At 42.0% G+C, this 17,741-nt stretch overlaps 1 protein-coding gene across 2 annotated transcripts; it reads left to right on the forward strand.

Annotated features, from left to right (window-relative positions):
- The first annotated feature begins 1,637 nt into the window (after positions 1-1,637).
- ARPP19 (cAMP regulated phosphoprotein 19) lies at positions 1,638-8,834 on the forward strand. 2 transcript variants are annotated; one of them, XM_053465586.1, is made up of 3 exons: positions 1,638-1,787; positions 7,139-7,273; positions 7,911-8,834. In XM_053465586.1, exons 1-3 carry the CDS (start codon positions 1,728-1,730, stop codon positions 8,079-8,081), a joined length of 366 nt encoding a protein of 121 aa, XP_053321561.1. In that variant the 5' UTR covers positions 1,638-1,727; the 3' UTR covers positions 8,082-8,834. The 2 variants fall into 2 exon arrangements, with proteins under 2 accessions (XP_053321561.1, XP_053321562.1); XM_053465587.1 differs by having other exon boundaries at positions 7,139-7,261.
- Positions 8,835-17,741: the final 8,907 nt, after the last annotated feature.

Raw genomic sequence — 17,741 nt, forward strand, 5'->3', positions numbered from 1 at the left:
CATCGCTGCTGCCGGTGAATCTCTGCACGATGCACTTAGACAACCTCCCGTGCCGGCACTCCCCCCGTGGGAAGTGCTGGCAGGGGAGGATGTCTGAGCGTATCAGAGAGTAGGACACAGGTCCCCTGCACCGCTGCGGGGGATCTGTATCCTAACCCTACCGGCGCCCGGAACTGCATGTCCCGGGCGTCGGGCGCTAGACCCCGAATATAAGCCGCACCCCCACTTTAAAAACTTAAAGTGGGGGAAAAAGTGCGGCCTATATTCGAGCCAATACGGTAATAGTATATGTATATATATATATATATATATATATATATATATATATATAAAATGTATTTTATCTGTATGTGACGGTGTGCATATGTGAATCAGTGTATAAATATATATATATATACACCGTATTTGCTTGATTATAAGACAAGGTTCTTTTCCTGAAAAATACCCATCTTATATTCGAGGTCTTATAATCAGATCTAAAATAGAGGTCTGACTAAAAGACTAAGATCCAGATCCCCGCAGCGCTGCAGGGTACCTGGATCCTTCTCTCCAGCAGCCGGTGGAGGTCTGCTGCTGGCACTTCTGCCGGGGATTCTATGACGTCACATGACCTTCCAGTGCTCAGGGAGGCAGAGTGGCATATAGAGGTGTAAAAGTCATATAAGGGGGTATAAGGCATTTCTGGGGGGCAGCTGTGCATACCTGGGGGCAGGTTGGCAAATAAAAGGAAATAAAAACAAAAAATGCATTTTTCCCAATCACAGTTTTTATTAAATATGAAAAAATAGTTCACATGTGAATTAATATTTACTAGTAAAACTTTTTTCTTATTGGGTAGTCTTATATTCAGGCTTTTTTCCCCTAAATTAATATTCACATTTTGGGAGGTCGTCTTATAATCGAGGTCCTGCTATAATTGAGCAAATACTATATATATATATATATATATATATATATATATATATATATACATATATAATATATATATATATACACATACACCATATACGGTATATATATGTGTGTGTAATCGCATCTGCTTCATAGTGTGTCCCTGAATGAAAAAATGCGGTCCACCTTCTCCCCATATCACCTTGAACTGCCTGCAAAAGCGGTATAGGAGAGCAGCTACCTAGGACAGAGGGCCCAAAAATGGGACTAAAACCCCAAAATATGACTGTTTGGAGATATGCAACTTTAACGTGTGTGTAGCTAACCTCTTCACATTGTTGGAGTGCAAAAAAGAAGCTGGTGGCAAGTATCATGTGCCAAGGAACTTTAAGGGGACCACTCAGCTGTCATACGCATTAAAGTGCATATGATGGCTCTAGTGTCCTTTTGACTTCTAACCATGATTTCAATAATGCCGTACAGCTGCTGGGACAATAAACATGTAGCATAGAACTGGTATTTTTGTACTCCAACTGCACAGAGTATGGAGGCGGCCCTCGGTGACCAAAGCCTCCGAGCAGGGTCCCCATTCCCAAATCCAAAGCTTCGAGAACAACCGACCGCATCAACGTATGCAATACACCGAGTACAGAGTGCGCGCCGCTGGATGACGTCACCGCAGGGACGGCGACCTACGCTTCAAGAGGATTCCCTGTCTACATCAAACGTCGTGAATCACGTGACAGTGACGTACCCAGCGCAGCGGCCATCTTTGTGTAGGCGGAGCCTGGAGAGAGCGAGCAGGGGCGAACTAGAAGCCGCCGCATCTTCTTACAATGTCTGCGGATAACCAGGATACCAAGTTCCCGGAGGATAATTCCACTGACGAGCAGAGAGTGAGTATAGAGGGCACTAGGAAGTCTACGTTGAGGGAATTATGGCCTTTGGGTGCTGGGTTCCTGACTATGGTGCCGGAGGATGAGTCACAGTTTTATGAGGGATAAAGGCGGTTTGGCTATCCCTCCCTGGACTCTGCTATCTGAAATGCCCGCTGGTGCGTCGTGTCCCTCTGCATGTCCAAACCCCCTTCCCTCTCGTGGCTTTCCCGGCCGTTGGCCTTGTGTGTTCTTGCTGCTGCTGCTCTTTTCGTGGATTCACTTGCGTGGTCTGGCCTCTTCCTGCCTTTATCTCCCCCTCACAGGGTCCCTTGTATCTGACAGGATGTAAGACGTTCTGGCGATGAAATAGTTAGTGAGAGGCATTGTCCTTGGGGATCGCCCTAGCATTAGCTCACACTATGGCTCAGGGAATGATGACTGCAGCCCAGGCCACATGGCCGGACTGGCCTAAGTGTGCTAGCGGCTGCATTTTGCGAATGCCCTATTTAGTGTCGCTCTCTTGCGTGTTGATCACTATGGATCAGCAGTAACACTTCGGTAATCTTGCTGCTGGCCTATTTAATTCTACTCCCGGTAGGCAGAGGATCCTCCTCTTGGTGTGGTCCTCTTCCCATCTCATGGATGGCTCAGGGATCCTTGTGTGACTTCCTGGCAGCCCAAAGCAGGCTGAATCTCTGTCCCAGCCCCACCTAAACTGCAGGCCCTGCAGCAAAATGGATTTTATTTCTCTACTTTTCCATTGCATGTGACAGGCCTTTTCTTTGTGTCACAGCGTTTCAGTTTACATGTCACTTATGTATTATTTTGTGGATTGTTCGTGTGCTTCCTTGTGAGGCTGAGTGGAGATATGACTGCAGGTAAAGTGTATGATGAGCTGTAACGCCCCGCCGTGAGTACCATCCTCATCTGTATCCGAGAGCACGGTGGCGGGCAGCAAGTGATTGGTGGTTTGTTTGAGGAAAGCTGATGATGAGTTTGAAGGCTGAAGAAGAGTTAACTGAGCCTATGGTCCATGTTGTGGATATTGGCACAGAGAGTATTTCTGGTAGGATTTTGTGTTTCTGGCTTTATGTAGGTGTGATGAGATTGATAGTGGTGTGATGGGCCGCAGGTACCCAGGGAGAAAAGGGTGGAGGGGATACATTTTAATGATAGGCATGTACACTAGTATTGAGTATTTCTGACAAAGCTCCTCTGGTTTACCACAGTTCTTTTCAAGGACCGTTTAGTTTTGAAATTAAGTAGATTTTGAAACCCCTGGACCCACATGGAAGAACAGAGCTGGTTAAGACAAAAACAGATTTGTTATTGTAATTATTACTGCTTGTAACATGGCAATGCAGACATGTTCCACATTGCATCTTAACGTTCATGTGGCGAGTGCATACTTAAAACTTTTGAAGCACTACTTGATGCATCGCTGCTGAGGGTAGAATGCACAGATGTTGGGAATGTTCTCAGTACCCAAGACCTAAACGGTTCAGGTTTCAGTTAGATTGCGTGGTCATGCTTGGTGCTCTGAGCGGTTAAAGAGACAGACCAGTCACCCCTTTTTAATCTATAAACCAAAAGTACACATCCCACACATGCATTGCATGGTATGAGCAGATGCAAACCAAGAGGTCTAGTAACAAAATAATGCAAAAAAATGATTCTACACTTCATTTTATATACAACTTGGACTAGACTCTTGACTTTGGCTATACAAACAAGTGCATGTTTGCAGTCATTGTCCTCGTTTGTCCATTGTTGCTGGGATGATCTGGAATAGATGCCAGCCGGTTGTGTGGTATTGGGTTTCCCGGTGTTCTTTGTGATTAGATTGTGCTATGAAGGTTATAGCAGGAGTTCTTCTTGTATCTTTTGTCTGTATATGTTAATTGGAGGCTTAAGGTCCATTTAGTGATATTTATGCATGATTCTTGTGAATTTAGTAAACTATCAACAATATGTGTGTACTTATATAACCAGGGAACCGGACCTGGACAAATCCTAGGATTGAAGGTCTTGTACTGTTATATGCATAATGGAATGTGATCTTTGTGGCTGAAATACTTTTAATGACTTTGGATAGCATTTACTAGAAATGTGTTCCTTGGTGACAACAGAAGATTGTGCTGCAAGGTCTGAAACGTGGCCGGGTCACTTTTTGAAGCCAGTGTGCTGGTGCAATCAGCAGACTTATTTAAACAGTCATATTGTGCAAAACGCTTCGTGTTCTTACACGTCCTTGTCAGGAAGGCGATGTTTGGCTGTCGACCGTATTTATAGTATTACCGGTATTAAAGGTGACTTCCTAAGCTCAGTTTCCTTGTTCTTGGACACATCTATTGATATACTTCCACGCTGTGGCCACTCATGTCCTGTTATTAGAGGGGCAGACTGTCCCATGCAGCCTCGCCAACAAGGAATGAATATTAAAGTACTTTAATATGGAGAAAAGCCGCTTGGCTTTGGGTAAGCTGCCGCGCGGCACCACAGATCATGTCCGCTATTCATGCCGCTTTTGGCTGCTTGAAGGAGTCAATCTGGCAAGAAAGCGCTTTTTTGGAATAAGCCCTCTTTCTGCGCATGTCTCATTACAACTTGTGGAACTCTAGCACTACATGTCTCTTCCAGACATAAGAACTGTGTTGGGGGATGGGCAGTGCAAATGCATAGTGTGCTCTCTGCTTGGCTCCTCCATGTATGTGCAAGGGACAAAACCAACCAAATTTAAGGAGACTATAATAATACGATGGCTCCAGCCACTTAAAGTAGATTCAGCTGACATAGCAGAAGCGTTCTAGGGCCTGATAAATAGAAATAAGGCCGCTTCAGAGTATGTTATGTATGTCTATTCAGTTCAGCTCTTCCTGTTCTCTAAAATCTATAAGCTTTTTTCAGCCCCTGAGGTATTGAATATTTAGTGTGCTTTTCACGATTAGTCTGCACAGTAAATATTATTGACTTTTCAAAAACTATTTGGGATGTGAAATAAACAACTCCTGGCTGGTGAACAAAAGCAGTTTGTTAAAAAAAAAAGTCCCGGCGTTTAGTGGTACAAGTGAAAGCCTATCTCTGCACGACATACAGCAACACGGGGAATCTGATGGGACTTTGTTTCAGAAGTACTTTCTGCTCACTTCGCTTGTATAATCCATGTCTCCTCCTCCTAAAGTTAACATATTTTTATAACTACATTTAGCATCAAAGACCTCTTTCTTACAACTGTGAAAATATCCAAACACTTCCCAGAAACAATTCTTAGAGGCAATGCCATGGCCTTGGCACACCCACCAGTGAATAATGTGTTATAATTTTATTGTTTAATAGCGCGCCAGCATTTCACAGCAGTGCTCAATGGGTAGACGGGAATGTCTCCGTATGTTTGTGACAGTGTGTAGCAACCAACAGTGGCAGGAAAGCATTTGTATCGAAATCAATGGGTACACTGGGGGGGGGTTGAAAAAGAATCACATACTTAGGTTATTGTTTTGTCTGTATGGGACAGCACCTTATTAAAGTAGTGCTTTTCGAAAAAGGAGCATTTCAGAAGATGATTCTCCCGCAGCCAGCAGAAAATTGGCTGTGTTTAGAACTTGGCCAGGTTTCATATGTTCTCAATCTCCACAGTTATAGAGGGTTTGTCACTGAAGTCCACCGATCGTGTATTGATACTCCCCTGATTTTCCAAGTGGTAAAAACTGAAAATGGGAAATTTTAGGAGAGGGGAAGAAGAGATTTCATTGTATGATGTGATTGAGTTACTGCAACTTTAAACTGCCTTCCATATTAATGTGGAAAACAGCTTTAACTGCTGGTTACGCATGTGATGCACATTAGTATTGCGCATCCTTTTGTGTGGGCAGCCCGGGATCTGAGTCACAATGATTCTACAGAACAACTCAATGTTTTATCTGAGAAACCGATGTACACGCTGTAGAGCAGGGCTGTGTGACTGGCACGGTAGATGCAACCCAGCAGCTACTGCAAACTATTCTGCTGTCATTTTATTAGCCGTCCAGCTGACGCTTTCAAACAATGCGTGGCCTTTGGAGTTCTAACCTCCAGTCGCGTTTGTCGGGGATTATGGTGACGGCTCTCAAAATATCTTGCCCCAGTGGCCGTGATTACATGGTCTGCTGGCACCAACGCTAGAGTAAATAGTAGCTGCCACTTGCCTGTTACTCTTTGGGAATTGATCTTCTTTAAATTAAAGTGGTTAAAGCAGGGATTGAGAAATATCAGAAACCAGCTGACTTGTCTCCTAGATTTATTTTTATATATTTGTTTGCCATTTTCTATTGATACCTCTTTCTAAATAAATAAATAAATAAATAATAGAACACAATGAAGTTGGCTCCAATGTTCCCCACCTTGTCCAGGCCTGGTTTAAACGCACTCCACTATAACTTAATATACTCTATCAAAACTGCTCACAGCCAAGCAGCTAATAGTTTTGGAAATATATATTGTTTAAATGGGCTTTATAGCCATCGTGTGCACTTTAGTCCATACAATAGTGTGTCTCACATTTGCATGTTTTCCTGCCTCCTACAGTAGTGTGCATACGCAGATATGCAAAGCCAGCCAGGACTCACAGGAGATTTTCAGGGGGCCAACAAGACCCCTTGGCCAACTCTTTTCATAGCACATAACTTATTCTTCCCTGGCGCTGGCCTGTTGATTTCAGTGGAAGTGCAGTTTACCCCCACTGAAATGTCAGAGCATGCAAGAGGAGGGCAGCAACAGGGCATCCGCACCAGATAAGAGTTTAATATACGTTTTTCAGAAAAGTAAATATAAAAGTACTACCCTCGTTGTGTGTGTGTGTGTGTGTGTCGCCTTTAAGATGACTTTTCTGTTACCCGCAAGTCAGCATGATTAGGGCTTTGGGTTTGGCTTGTACTTTATCCCAGACTGCTAGGCAGACATGCATAGTCGCAATAGTAGAGGGGGATCCAATAAGTGTTTCAACTTTATGCCCTGGGAGCTCTTACAAACCAGGAGGGGAGCGAGAAAAGGTGCTTACTCCATATACACATCTACTTTGCAGCAGCCAGGAAGAGATTTGTCTGTTGGCCCAGTATAACAAAGCAGTAATATTAGGTGCCATCTGTACAACTTTAGGAGTCATGTTACCTGGCTTCTGGGGTTTGTTGAGCCCTGTCATATAATGGGAATAGTGAAGTGAAACTCAAAACTAACTGATTAAAACTTATTTGAAAAAAACAAAAAGCTGAGAAACCTAAGGTGACGTGATGCATTTCAAAATGGCAATCGATTTAAAAATGGTATGTTACTTGTGTTACATATTTGCACATACAGTAGAAGAATTAAAACGTTTCTTCCCCCCTCCCCCATAGGAAATGGATGATAAAGTTGTCAGCCCTGAAAAAGCAGAAGAAGCCAAGTTAAAAGCAAGGTATCCACACCTAGGACCCAAGCCTGGAGGGTCTGATTTCCTGAGGAAACGTCTTCAAAAAGGAGTAAGTGTGAAGGTTTGTGTGTACTGATTTATCATTTGCCGCGTTATTGGTAATGTACACTTCATTATGTTTGCAGCAGTTTAGATGGCTTATTGGTACCTCTTGCGCCAGCATTGAATAACTGATGGCTTTCTTGCCAACCGTGATTGCTTGTGACACGATGCACTTTGTGTTCTTTAATTTTGAATTATATACTTAAAGCACCTTTAAACAATGTATAGTAGATAAGGTTGCAAATCCTATCACACAAGCCATTGCGGTCTTATGCAATTAAACCACAACACACACACCTGTTCTCCAGATCAAGCTAGTGCCAGACATTCGTGACTATGTCGTTTTGTACTTCTTTATTGTTGTAGGAAAATTATGGATACGATTTGAAAGTTATGGAAGAATCAACTCTGTTTTCAGGTGTCATGCCATTTATTTTTTGAACTCGTAGTTTATTTTGACCATTCTAGCAAGTAGAAAAGTGTGTTTTCTATAGTTGGCATTGAACTTGATTATTGCATTTTGTGGGAACTGAATATTTTCAAATTATTTTACAATGCAGTCTATCAGGTTTTTACATATTTCCTGAAGAGATTTTACAGATTATACATTTCATTTAACTAATTTAACTTGTCTTTCCTTTTTTTTGTTTGTTTAGCAAAAATACTTTGACTCTGGAGACTATAACATGGCTAAAGCAAAAATGAAGAACAAGCAGCTTCCAGCTGCTACACCAGACAAAACAGAAGTCACTGGTGATCATATCCCTACTCCACAGGACCTACCACAAAGGAAACCTTCCCTGGTAGCAAGCAAGTTGGCTGGCTGATTGAAGGGCCTGTCTGCATGAACCCTGCCTCATTCCCATTAATCTTCCTTCTCAATGATGTTTTTTTTTTTGGTTTTGTTTTTTGTTCCCTTGCGTCTTTCCTCTTTACATTGTAGTCAGTTTGATGGCCAGGCAAAGGGGTGGTATTGCAGGTAGCTATCTGGAGTGTAGGCTGAAATGTGTACTATCAGAATAGTTGTTGAAGACAATGCACTGATTAAGAGACCTGTTTTGGTATAGCAATGTAAATTAATCTACTTGAAAACAAACAAAAAATAAATGTACATAATGCCTATTTCCTACGTGTATGTCAGGTTAAAGCAATGGACACTTTTGTGGGTTTTACCATTTTAAAGTTTGCTTTCTTTCTCAATTTGATTTCCTTCATAGTGTAGTTTATAAATAGTTTTTTTCCTGCCATTTTGGCTGCTAAGACAGCAAATTATGTTTGGAAGAAAGCAAAACATGTCAGATCAAACTGGGTTCTTAAAGGTTGTTAACAGCTCTCTGCCCTTTTAACTTGAATGGCCTTAAACCTTTCTCAGCTTTAACAATAGGATTTCACTTGGGCAATATTTGCTCCCACAGCTGTAACCTTTCACGAGCCTGATCCATAATGAAAGCGACCTGTTGAAGCTGGTATGTTCCTCATTCGTAGTGTAGGACCCTCCGAAGATGTGGACGATGTGTGCATGTGCATAGACTGTTGAATTCACTTTTGTGCCATTTTGTAAATACAATAGTTTTGCACAACCTTTTTGCAAACGTGTACTAATTTTTACAGTTTACAAGATCTGTATGTAAACCTGTAGCACATTTAAGCTTCAGATTCACAAAGAATCTCTGATCATCCTCAGTTTTTGGGTTTTTTTGTTTCCTTTAAACATTAATATATTGAAGGTTTTGTAGGATAAAAAAAATCCAATTTTTTTTTCTGTGTGAGCCAGGAAACACCTTAATGCCTCCCCACGCTGATGTAGTCTCATTAAAGAATTCCCCATTATAATGCAGATATTCCCAGCCTGTCTTTTGATCCATACATTTATAGAGACGACACGGGTTGTGGAATTGCATGCCACTGTTAAGAAATTTGCATGCATTTCTTGTCCATGGCTCCAACCATTTGTGGACCTGCATGGCAGCGTTGGACACTACATGCGTTTATCTGTGGCATTAAGGGAATCTGCCAAGTCTGCAGCGCTCATTAGGCATTACATGTGTCTCTGTATACTTACATATAGTGTCACATGTTCTAGAAGTTTGTAATTGGGTTGTGACCAGAAGATACAATGTTCTGTGACAGCATATGCAGCACACGCGTTACAAAAACAAATGGTAAACTTACTAAAAGCAAATTCTTCAATTTAACTCTCCTTAACCTTCGAGGTGTATAATATTACTGTGCTTTTTGGTGTCCGACAGCAGTCGTTAATTTGTATCAACATTTAAAGGTAGTTTATGTTAACATAAACATAAGAACTACGATAATGCTGGATATACTAAACAATTATGAATATTGTTAATAAAGATGACAACTGTATGTCTTGTGTTTTAATGATAATAGTGCTATTTGTTCAGTCAGTCCGTTTCGAATATATTAAGTGAATGATATCAGGGAGAGGGTGACTAGGTTTACTATATAACCCGGGGCATATAATAGAAAATGTATTCTGCAATAAAAGCTTAGCGGTCCTGCCCAATCATTTTACATGTGTTTACTTGCTCCTGGAGAAACATGTCATGCTTTTTGTGTTCTCCACCTTTTGTCTAATAAACTGGAGTTTGATCCATTTTAATAGGGGCATTGGGCACTCTTTTACTGCCAGACTGCAGCACTTCTTGTCTGTCCTTGTGCAGTGAGTGAATTTTTTTGATGGAGCTGAAGACTACTTTTATGCAAAGCATGAGGGAGAGAGAGTTGGAATCCATTATAGCCTAGTGTATTTCTAGCATGGTAGCAGTTATTTTGGCACTTATACTCCATATATACAGTATCTCACAAGTGAGTACACCCATTGCATTTTTGTAAATATAATAAAATATCTTTTCATGTGACAACACTGAAGAAATGACACTCTGCTACAATGTAGAGTAGTGAGTGTACAGCCTGTATAACAGTGTAAATTAGCTGTCCCCTCCAAATAACTCAACACACAGCTATTAATGTCTAACCCTTGGCAACAAAAGTGAGTACACCCCTAAGTGGAAATGTACAAATTGGGCCCAATTAGCAATTTTTCCTCCCTGGTGTCATGTGACTCGTTAGTGTTACAAGGTCTCAGGTGTGAATGGGGAGCAGGTGAGTTAAATTTGGTGTTATTGCTCTCACACGCTCTCATACTGGTCACTGGAAGTCCAACATGGCACCTCATGGCAAAGAACTCTCTGAGGATGTGAAAAAAAAAAGAATTGTTGCTCTATGTAAAGATGGCCTAGGCTATAAGATGGCTGAGACCCTGGAACTGAGCTGCAGCACGGTGGGCAAGATCATACAGCGGTTTCACGGGACAGGTTCCGCTCAGAACAGACGTGGGACCAAAGAAGTTGAGTGCACATGCTCAGTGTTATATCCAGAGGTTGTCTTTGAGAAATAGACATGAGTGCTTCCAGCGTTGCTGCAGAGGTTGAAGGGGGGGGGTCAGCCTGTCAGTGCTCAGACCATATGCCACACACTGCATCAAATTGGACTGCATGGCAGAAGGAAGCCTCTTCTAAAGATGATGCACAAGAAAGTGAACATTTTGCTGTAGCCAAGCAGACTAAGGACATGGATTACTGGAACCATGTCCTGTGGTCCGATGAGACCGAGAAAAACTTATTTGGTTGGTCAAGCGTGTGGTGGCAACCAGGTGAGGAGTGAAAAAGCAGAGACTCAGGCAACGTTTCGACATACAGGCCATTCTCAAACCTCTTGCCAAATATAAGTTTAAGCAAAATGGATGTATCGATTATTATCCCACAAGAAAATTAAGTCTTCAGTTAATAACTTTTAATCGGGCCAACAAGATGAAGTCAAAAGTCCATCTGACATCCATGTACCTTATATAAGATCATACATACACCGATCAGCCGTAACATCATGCCCACTTGCCTAATATCATGTAGGCCTGCTTTTGGCACCAAAACAGCCCTGACCCGTTGAGGCATGGACTCCACCAGACCTCCGAAGGCATGCTGTGGTATCTGGCACCAAGACATTAGTAGCAGAACCTGTAAGTTGCGAGGTGAGGCCTCCATGGATACATCCTGGTGCCATGTGTTCTCCAGGTAAGCGATGCACACGCACCCGGCCATCAACGTGATGTAAAAGAAAACATCATTCATCAGACCAGGCCACATTTTTCCCGTAGCTCCATAGTCCAGTTCTAATGCTTACGTGCCCATTGTAGGCGGTTTTGGCAGTGAACAGGGGTCAGCATTGGCACCCATAGAGAACAAACTGATGCACTGTGTGTTCTGACATCTTTCTATAAGAACCAGCATTAACTTTGTTTCAGCAAATTGGGCTAAAGTAGCTCATCTGTTGGATTTTGCCTTTGCCCTCCCTGTGCATCAATGAGCCTTGACTGCCTATGACCCTGTCGCCAGTTCACCGCTTTTCCTTCCTTGGACCACCTTTGAGAGGTACTGACCACTGCAGACCTGGAACACCCCACAAGAGCTGCAGTTTTGGAGATGCTGTGACCCAGTCTTCTAGCCATCACAATTTGGCCCTTGTCAAAGTCGCTCAGATCCTTACACTTGCCTGTTGTTCCTGCTTCTAACACATCAACATTGAGGACAAAATGTTCAGTTGCTGCCTAATATAGCCCACCCACCGACAGGTGCCATGATAACAAGATTATCAGTGTTATTCCCTTCAATGATCATGTTATTGCTGATCGGCGAATATGGAGGAATAAGTCAGAAGGTAAGTTATGTGGCCATCTTTTGTCCCACTTTTATGAGTTAAATTGTGCATTTTCATTTTTTGATATTTTATTTAAAAAGGGATTAACTATAGTACTTTTATTTGAGTTGGTGTTATTACATACAAATGAATCAGAATTCCATTTACCATGCCCTCTTTAAATGCTCTATGAATTCAATGTAATCCGCCCATTATAATTAAACAGTTACAGCAGCTCTGCAGACCATAGATTGTTTTATTTTTGCAGAGGAACCTTATAAAATGAACCACAAGAAAGGGCTTGTCTATTTATCTGTGTCTGAATTTCAATTAATACACATTTATTTTTCATATGTTCACTCATGAAATGTGATTTCTGCTTCGGTAATGCATGTAAATCCTGGCAACTTGGGTACAACCTTTTTGCAATTGCTTTGTTTTCACTGTACGCTTGTTTTGTTTGCGAGGGACACTTTATTTCCACTCCTGGTAGGACAAAAAAATAGACAAGATATCCCCATTACCCCAATGTGTTTTCTCCCCCACCTAGTAGGAAAGAAGTGATATAACATTTGTTTTCAGGTGGCTAGTTGGGGTCCACAGAAGGACTGTCTCCTTCCACAGCCTAAGTGTTGCAGAGCCAATCAGGAGTGGACTGGCAATGATCAGATTATTCTTGACCAATAGAAGTGACCTGATTATTGTTATTCTCTGGGTGGCCCCTCCCCGCATCAGTGGCAGCTGTCTACATGATCACTAGTGATCATTAGTGAGGTTTAAGGTCACTGATTATTGATTGGTCTTACTGATAAATGTTGGTGACCTAAACTTGTCAAATGTAATCTGAATGCAATTCTACATTTTTTTTTGTATTTATTCATTTTATTTTTAAACATTTTAACCAGATACATTTCTATATTTGATTAGTGACAGGTCACTGATAAGTCTGATAAGGTAATTGATAAGTCTCACCAATCGTTAGCCAGTGATCTGATCTGATCAACAACTCTACCACTTTCCATATAAACTAACCCTTACCACACCCAACACTTTCACTATCCACTAACAGCTTCCCAATACTACCCCTTACACTAACAGCCAACACAGGTAAAGTGAGACCACAAAAATTGCCCCAACCCCAAGAATGGGGACAGAGACAAAATAAAATTGCCCCAACCCCAAGGGAAGATCTCTAGCAAAAGCCATGCTATGTGTGCAAGAAAAAAAAGAAAAGGACTCCAGCATGCAGTATTCATTCTGATACACATCTCCCTCACCAGAAATAAATGTTAAGGTGATATGTCTTCCTTTTTTAATAAAAATTAAATGAAAAACAAACACAGGAAAACAGTGATTTCCTTAAAAAACAAGAAAAAACACTGGTTATAGTTGAGGGTCTGCGAGGAGGTGCCACCCAATGTTGCATGACCCTAGGAGATTGAGCTTCAGGTACATGGACTGGATGCCTGGAGCTCAGTTCTTATAAAGCACTGTGGATATCCTGAAGCACTTTGTTCCTTGTATTTTCTCTACAAGATCTAGAAAAAAAGCACACACCTATACATGAATATCCCCTAAAAACTGTTTGACTAAGTTCATTGGTAAAAAATAAATCTGTTTTTGTAGGGGGGGCTTCTATGATAGAGCACCTGAAGATCATGTCACTCCTGTGGGAGTACAGTTGGTGCATATTGTTTTCCCTCCCAATTAAATGCAAACTGATCCTGTAATTCTGGTGCTATAGGAATGGAGGAAAAGGCATTCACTAAATCTAAAATGACATGCCAATGTCCAGCAGTTGTCACTATCAATGAAATCATGTCAGGCACTGCTGCTGCAAGTGTAGGGAGCACATGATTTAGTTCCATTTAGTCAATGGTCAGCTGCCAGCTTTCATTTGTTTTTTTCCACTAGCCAAAATGGTTTTGTTGTATGGGCTAGTGGCATGATGAAACACTCGTGCTTGAAGTAGTCCTTGTTTTGTCTCAGTGATTTCCTTTTATCACCAGGAATACAACACTGTTTCATGTTCACAGGGTGGGCAGGAGGCGAAATGTACACTGGGGTTCATTTTGCATTCCCTCAGATTATAAACTTGATAGCTGAAAGACACAAAGTACTGTCTAGTTTTCTCCAAAGTCCCCAATTGTCCTGGTAATGTGCAAGCACTGTATACTGCTGTCCCACTGAGGACACTAAACATGGTAAATAAACTTGCTTCGAACTCTGTGTGTGTGTGTTTTCTTTCACAGTATAGCAGCCTGATGCAGGATCTAATAGGGGATCCAACAGTACTCCATGAAAACATGCCATTTCCCTCAAGCATTGGATACTCTCTTCCGCCAAATACCAGTATGCTTTATCAATAAGCCAGGGCGTTGTCTCCTAGTTCTGTAAGTTCTCCAACTGTGTAGTTGCATATATCTTACATATATATATTTTCTTTTGCGGATTCACCGACATGGAGTGCCTCACCTGATGTCCCTGCTCCCCCTTCTATAGTAGTTATAGCCAGTGTTCCCTCTAAGCTGTGCGCTTGTGCGCGCGCACATAGCTTTTTTAGAGAGCGCACATGTCCAAAAATTGTGCGCACAACAGTTTTTCCCCAAAAAAGAAAAAAATAATACTATTTTTGAAACTATATGCGGCGCGGATATTGTGCTCACAACATTTTTGCTCTGTGAAACTTTTTGGACAAGAGAAATTTTCTGCGCACGCCAACTAAGAAAAATTAGATGGAACATTGGTTATAGTCCCATCTATGGTCGGTCCCATCACCCATGGTCTACAGGTGACTATTTGGCAGGCTCCTACCTCCTCTAACTTAAGTTCAATCTCTGCAAAAGTCCATACCATCCAAGGAGTCAATTTTCTCCCACTCTCCTGTCTTCACTAAGGTATGGACATTCACCATACTATCTTTTAATTTATAACCCTCTATCTTTTTAGGGCTTGATCTCTCACAGTACTCTGTAAGACGGCACTTCCAGCTGAAAGCCAGCTGAAGTACCAGGACAAATCCTAATAGACCGCATCTTGTAGGGGAAATCATTATTATTTATTGTTTTATATAGCGCCATCAGATTCCGTAGCACTGTACAATGGGTAGACAGGACATAACAAATTGACTTACAGAGACAACAGGTGAGGAGGGCCCTGCTCAAACGAGCTTTGGGAGTGGTCTGGGACTCTCCCCCCTGCCAACACTTCCGAAACGTCATAACCATATTTGCTATTTAGGCTATTTGGGGAGCCCACTTCTATAACCAAATGTAAGGTGACGGAAAATACTTAAGTTAGCAAACTAGTTCAGATTGTGAAATAACACACACTCTTCAAGAACAAATGCAGTCTGTTAAATTTTACAAGAGCATATATTTAGCTTTGAGTTACTTGAGCAACGCAAGGAAAGGTCATGTCAGCCTCAGCCAACGCCCATGATTGAGAATACACTGCGCACAGAAGATAGCTAGACACACCGATGCAGTCCCACATTTCAGAAGATCTTCAAACTAATAACTGGGCAATAGAGCTTTTATTGCTGTGAACAGGGCCCAAGATTCACATACACTATACTGTATATGTGTGTTAGCACGCTCAGTCTTCAAGGAGCTATGAGAAATAGCCTAATATTAACATTTGTGTGATTTTTGTACAGTACAAGGCCAAAGAACAAGAAGGAAGAGAAAGAACAGTAAAAAATATAAAATAGCACAGAGAAAGAATAGCTGCATGAGCACTAAAGAGCCACAGAAAAACAACGGCTATCTTCATCCCACTCTTACCTCGATGAGTCCTATCTCCCCTGTAGCTCTGTGCGAGCTGCCACGTCACTTCCTCTCTACTATACTGGGGTCATTGGGGAGTGTTGCACACTTGTGATGCGTGCCTCAGTGCATCCCAAGTGAAAGAGCATGGAATGGGGCCTGGCCAGACACAGTACACCATTACCATACCCCCTGATGGCGACCCTGATGTTCTGATTTGTATCCTGTAACTTCCAAAATCCATCAAAAAATACATATGGAAATACATATTTTAAGCAGTGATTGGTGGCTAATTATCTGCATGACAAATGCACCTAATAAAATATAATTTGTTGTCTGCTTTCTTGAAATATAGACTTTATACATATATACAATCGTAGGGTCCCTACAAACCTAGACAAACTGTGTCTCGGGCCCCTCTGCTTCTAGGGTATTATGTAAGGTTCCTTATTGATGTAAAAACAAGCCATCTGTATATGTACATTCATTAGAGTTTTATTGGGAGAGTCCCTTAAAGACAACATATAAGTAATAATAAGGAGTCAAAAGTGGAGAAACAGAAAAAACATATGTAGAAGGAGAAGTCCTATGGTGTCCAAGAACCTAGGCAGACTATGGCCAGTCCCATTCGCCATATGCACTTGCTTGCTAAAACCAAGTGGCTGTGTCTCCCACCAGAGCAGCATCGAGACACACACCTAGGTCAGCTTGAAGGTGTAACAGAGAGGCTGTTTAACATGTTTCCACAACTGCCATCAATGTGGGGAGAACCTGCGGAAACAGATACTATGACAGTGTATAGCCGGACTATACTTTGGTTTTACCGAATGGCTAACAGTGCTCCTATAGCAGCATCAACAAAAGTCTTACTTTGGGAAACGTCCTGCCCAAAATAAACTTGTTTATTCGAATTTGGCAACGTATGTTTCAGCCCATTTTAGAGGGTGTGTGTGTGGTGGAATCGGAAAATGTTGCCCAAGCAATGACTTTTTGGCAAAATAAACAAAGTGAGGTAAAATTTGGACGCAAACGGTCTGTGGTCTTTTGTTTAGCCTTGTAACATTACCAATTATAAAAAATGCAACCAACTTAACCGAATACCTCAAAATGCTCACAGACCCTTGGGCCATACTAAAACCTTTATATGGCATATAGCCAACCACCCTATAAGCCAGAAGGATAACTGTACCTTACCAGATCAAACCCTCTCTAAACTGGGCCGACGACTGTCACCCCAACAAGAGCCATAACATACATCAATGAACACTTTTTAATACACGTTAAGCAAATGATTAGCCCGCATTCTATTATTCTTATTCAGTAACTAGTGTTATAACATTAAACTCATCTAAAAATAGCAAACTGTGTGGGGGATGGTCTGTGCCTTTGGCACTGCCTGACAGTGCTGTGCACCCCTTACTTATAGTTCGGATTCCTGCCAAAAATACCTTGCGAGTGCGGCCTAGAAGATTGTACCCCACTCGTGTGACCCTACACTCCAGCTGTGTTAACCCTTGCCTTTCCCCTCCACCACATTGCCCTGTTCTATACCCCAGGGGGTTCTTCCCCCCACAAAAAGTGTCAAAACAGAAATGGATAATAAACCCTGTGTTGTACATATAATGCGGTTTTAAAAAATCTGCGTCTACCACTATGTAAATATTATTAAAATTTTAACCTGGAAACCCACGTTTAAAATTTTTATTAGCCTGCTAAAACACTACATTCCTGTCTGTTCGCACTGCAGGCTCTCATTTTTAAACTGGATTTGTCTGTATGGTATTCCCAGCTGCTCACAGTACGTATAGGACACTATTACACATTGTATTTATCTATAGCAGACTCTACCCAGCAGCAGAGGAGTTAAAGGCCCGCGCTCTGTGATGCGCTCTCTAGCTCCCTCTGCCGGCGGCCGCTCGCTCCGCACCCGCGCTATTGTTGCTGGCGGCAGCACGGGGATGAGCCGGCTGTGACAGGGCAGAGATGGTGTGAGAGCAGCCGATG

The sequence above is a fragment of the Spea bombifrons genome, chromosome 4 (assembly GCF_027358695.1).
Source record: "Spea bombifrons isolate aSpeBom1 chromosome 4, aSpeBom1.2.pri, whole genome shotgun sequence".
NCBI lineage: Eukaryota > Metazoa > Chordata > Amphibia > Anura > Pelobatidae > Spea > Spea bombifrons.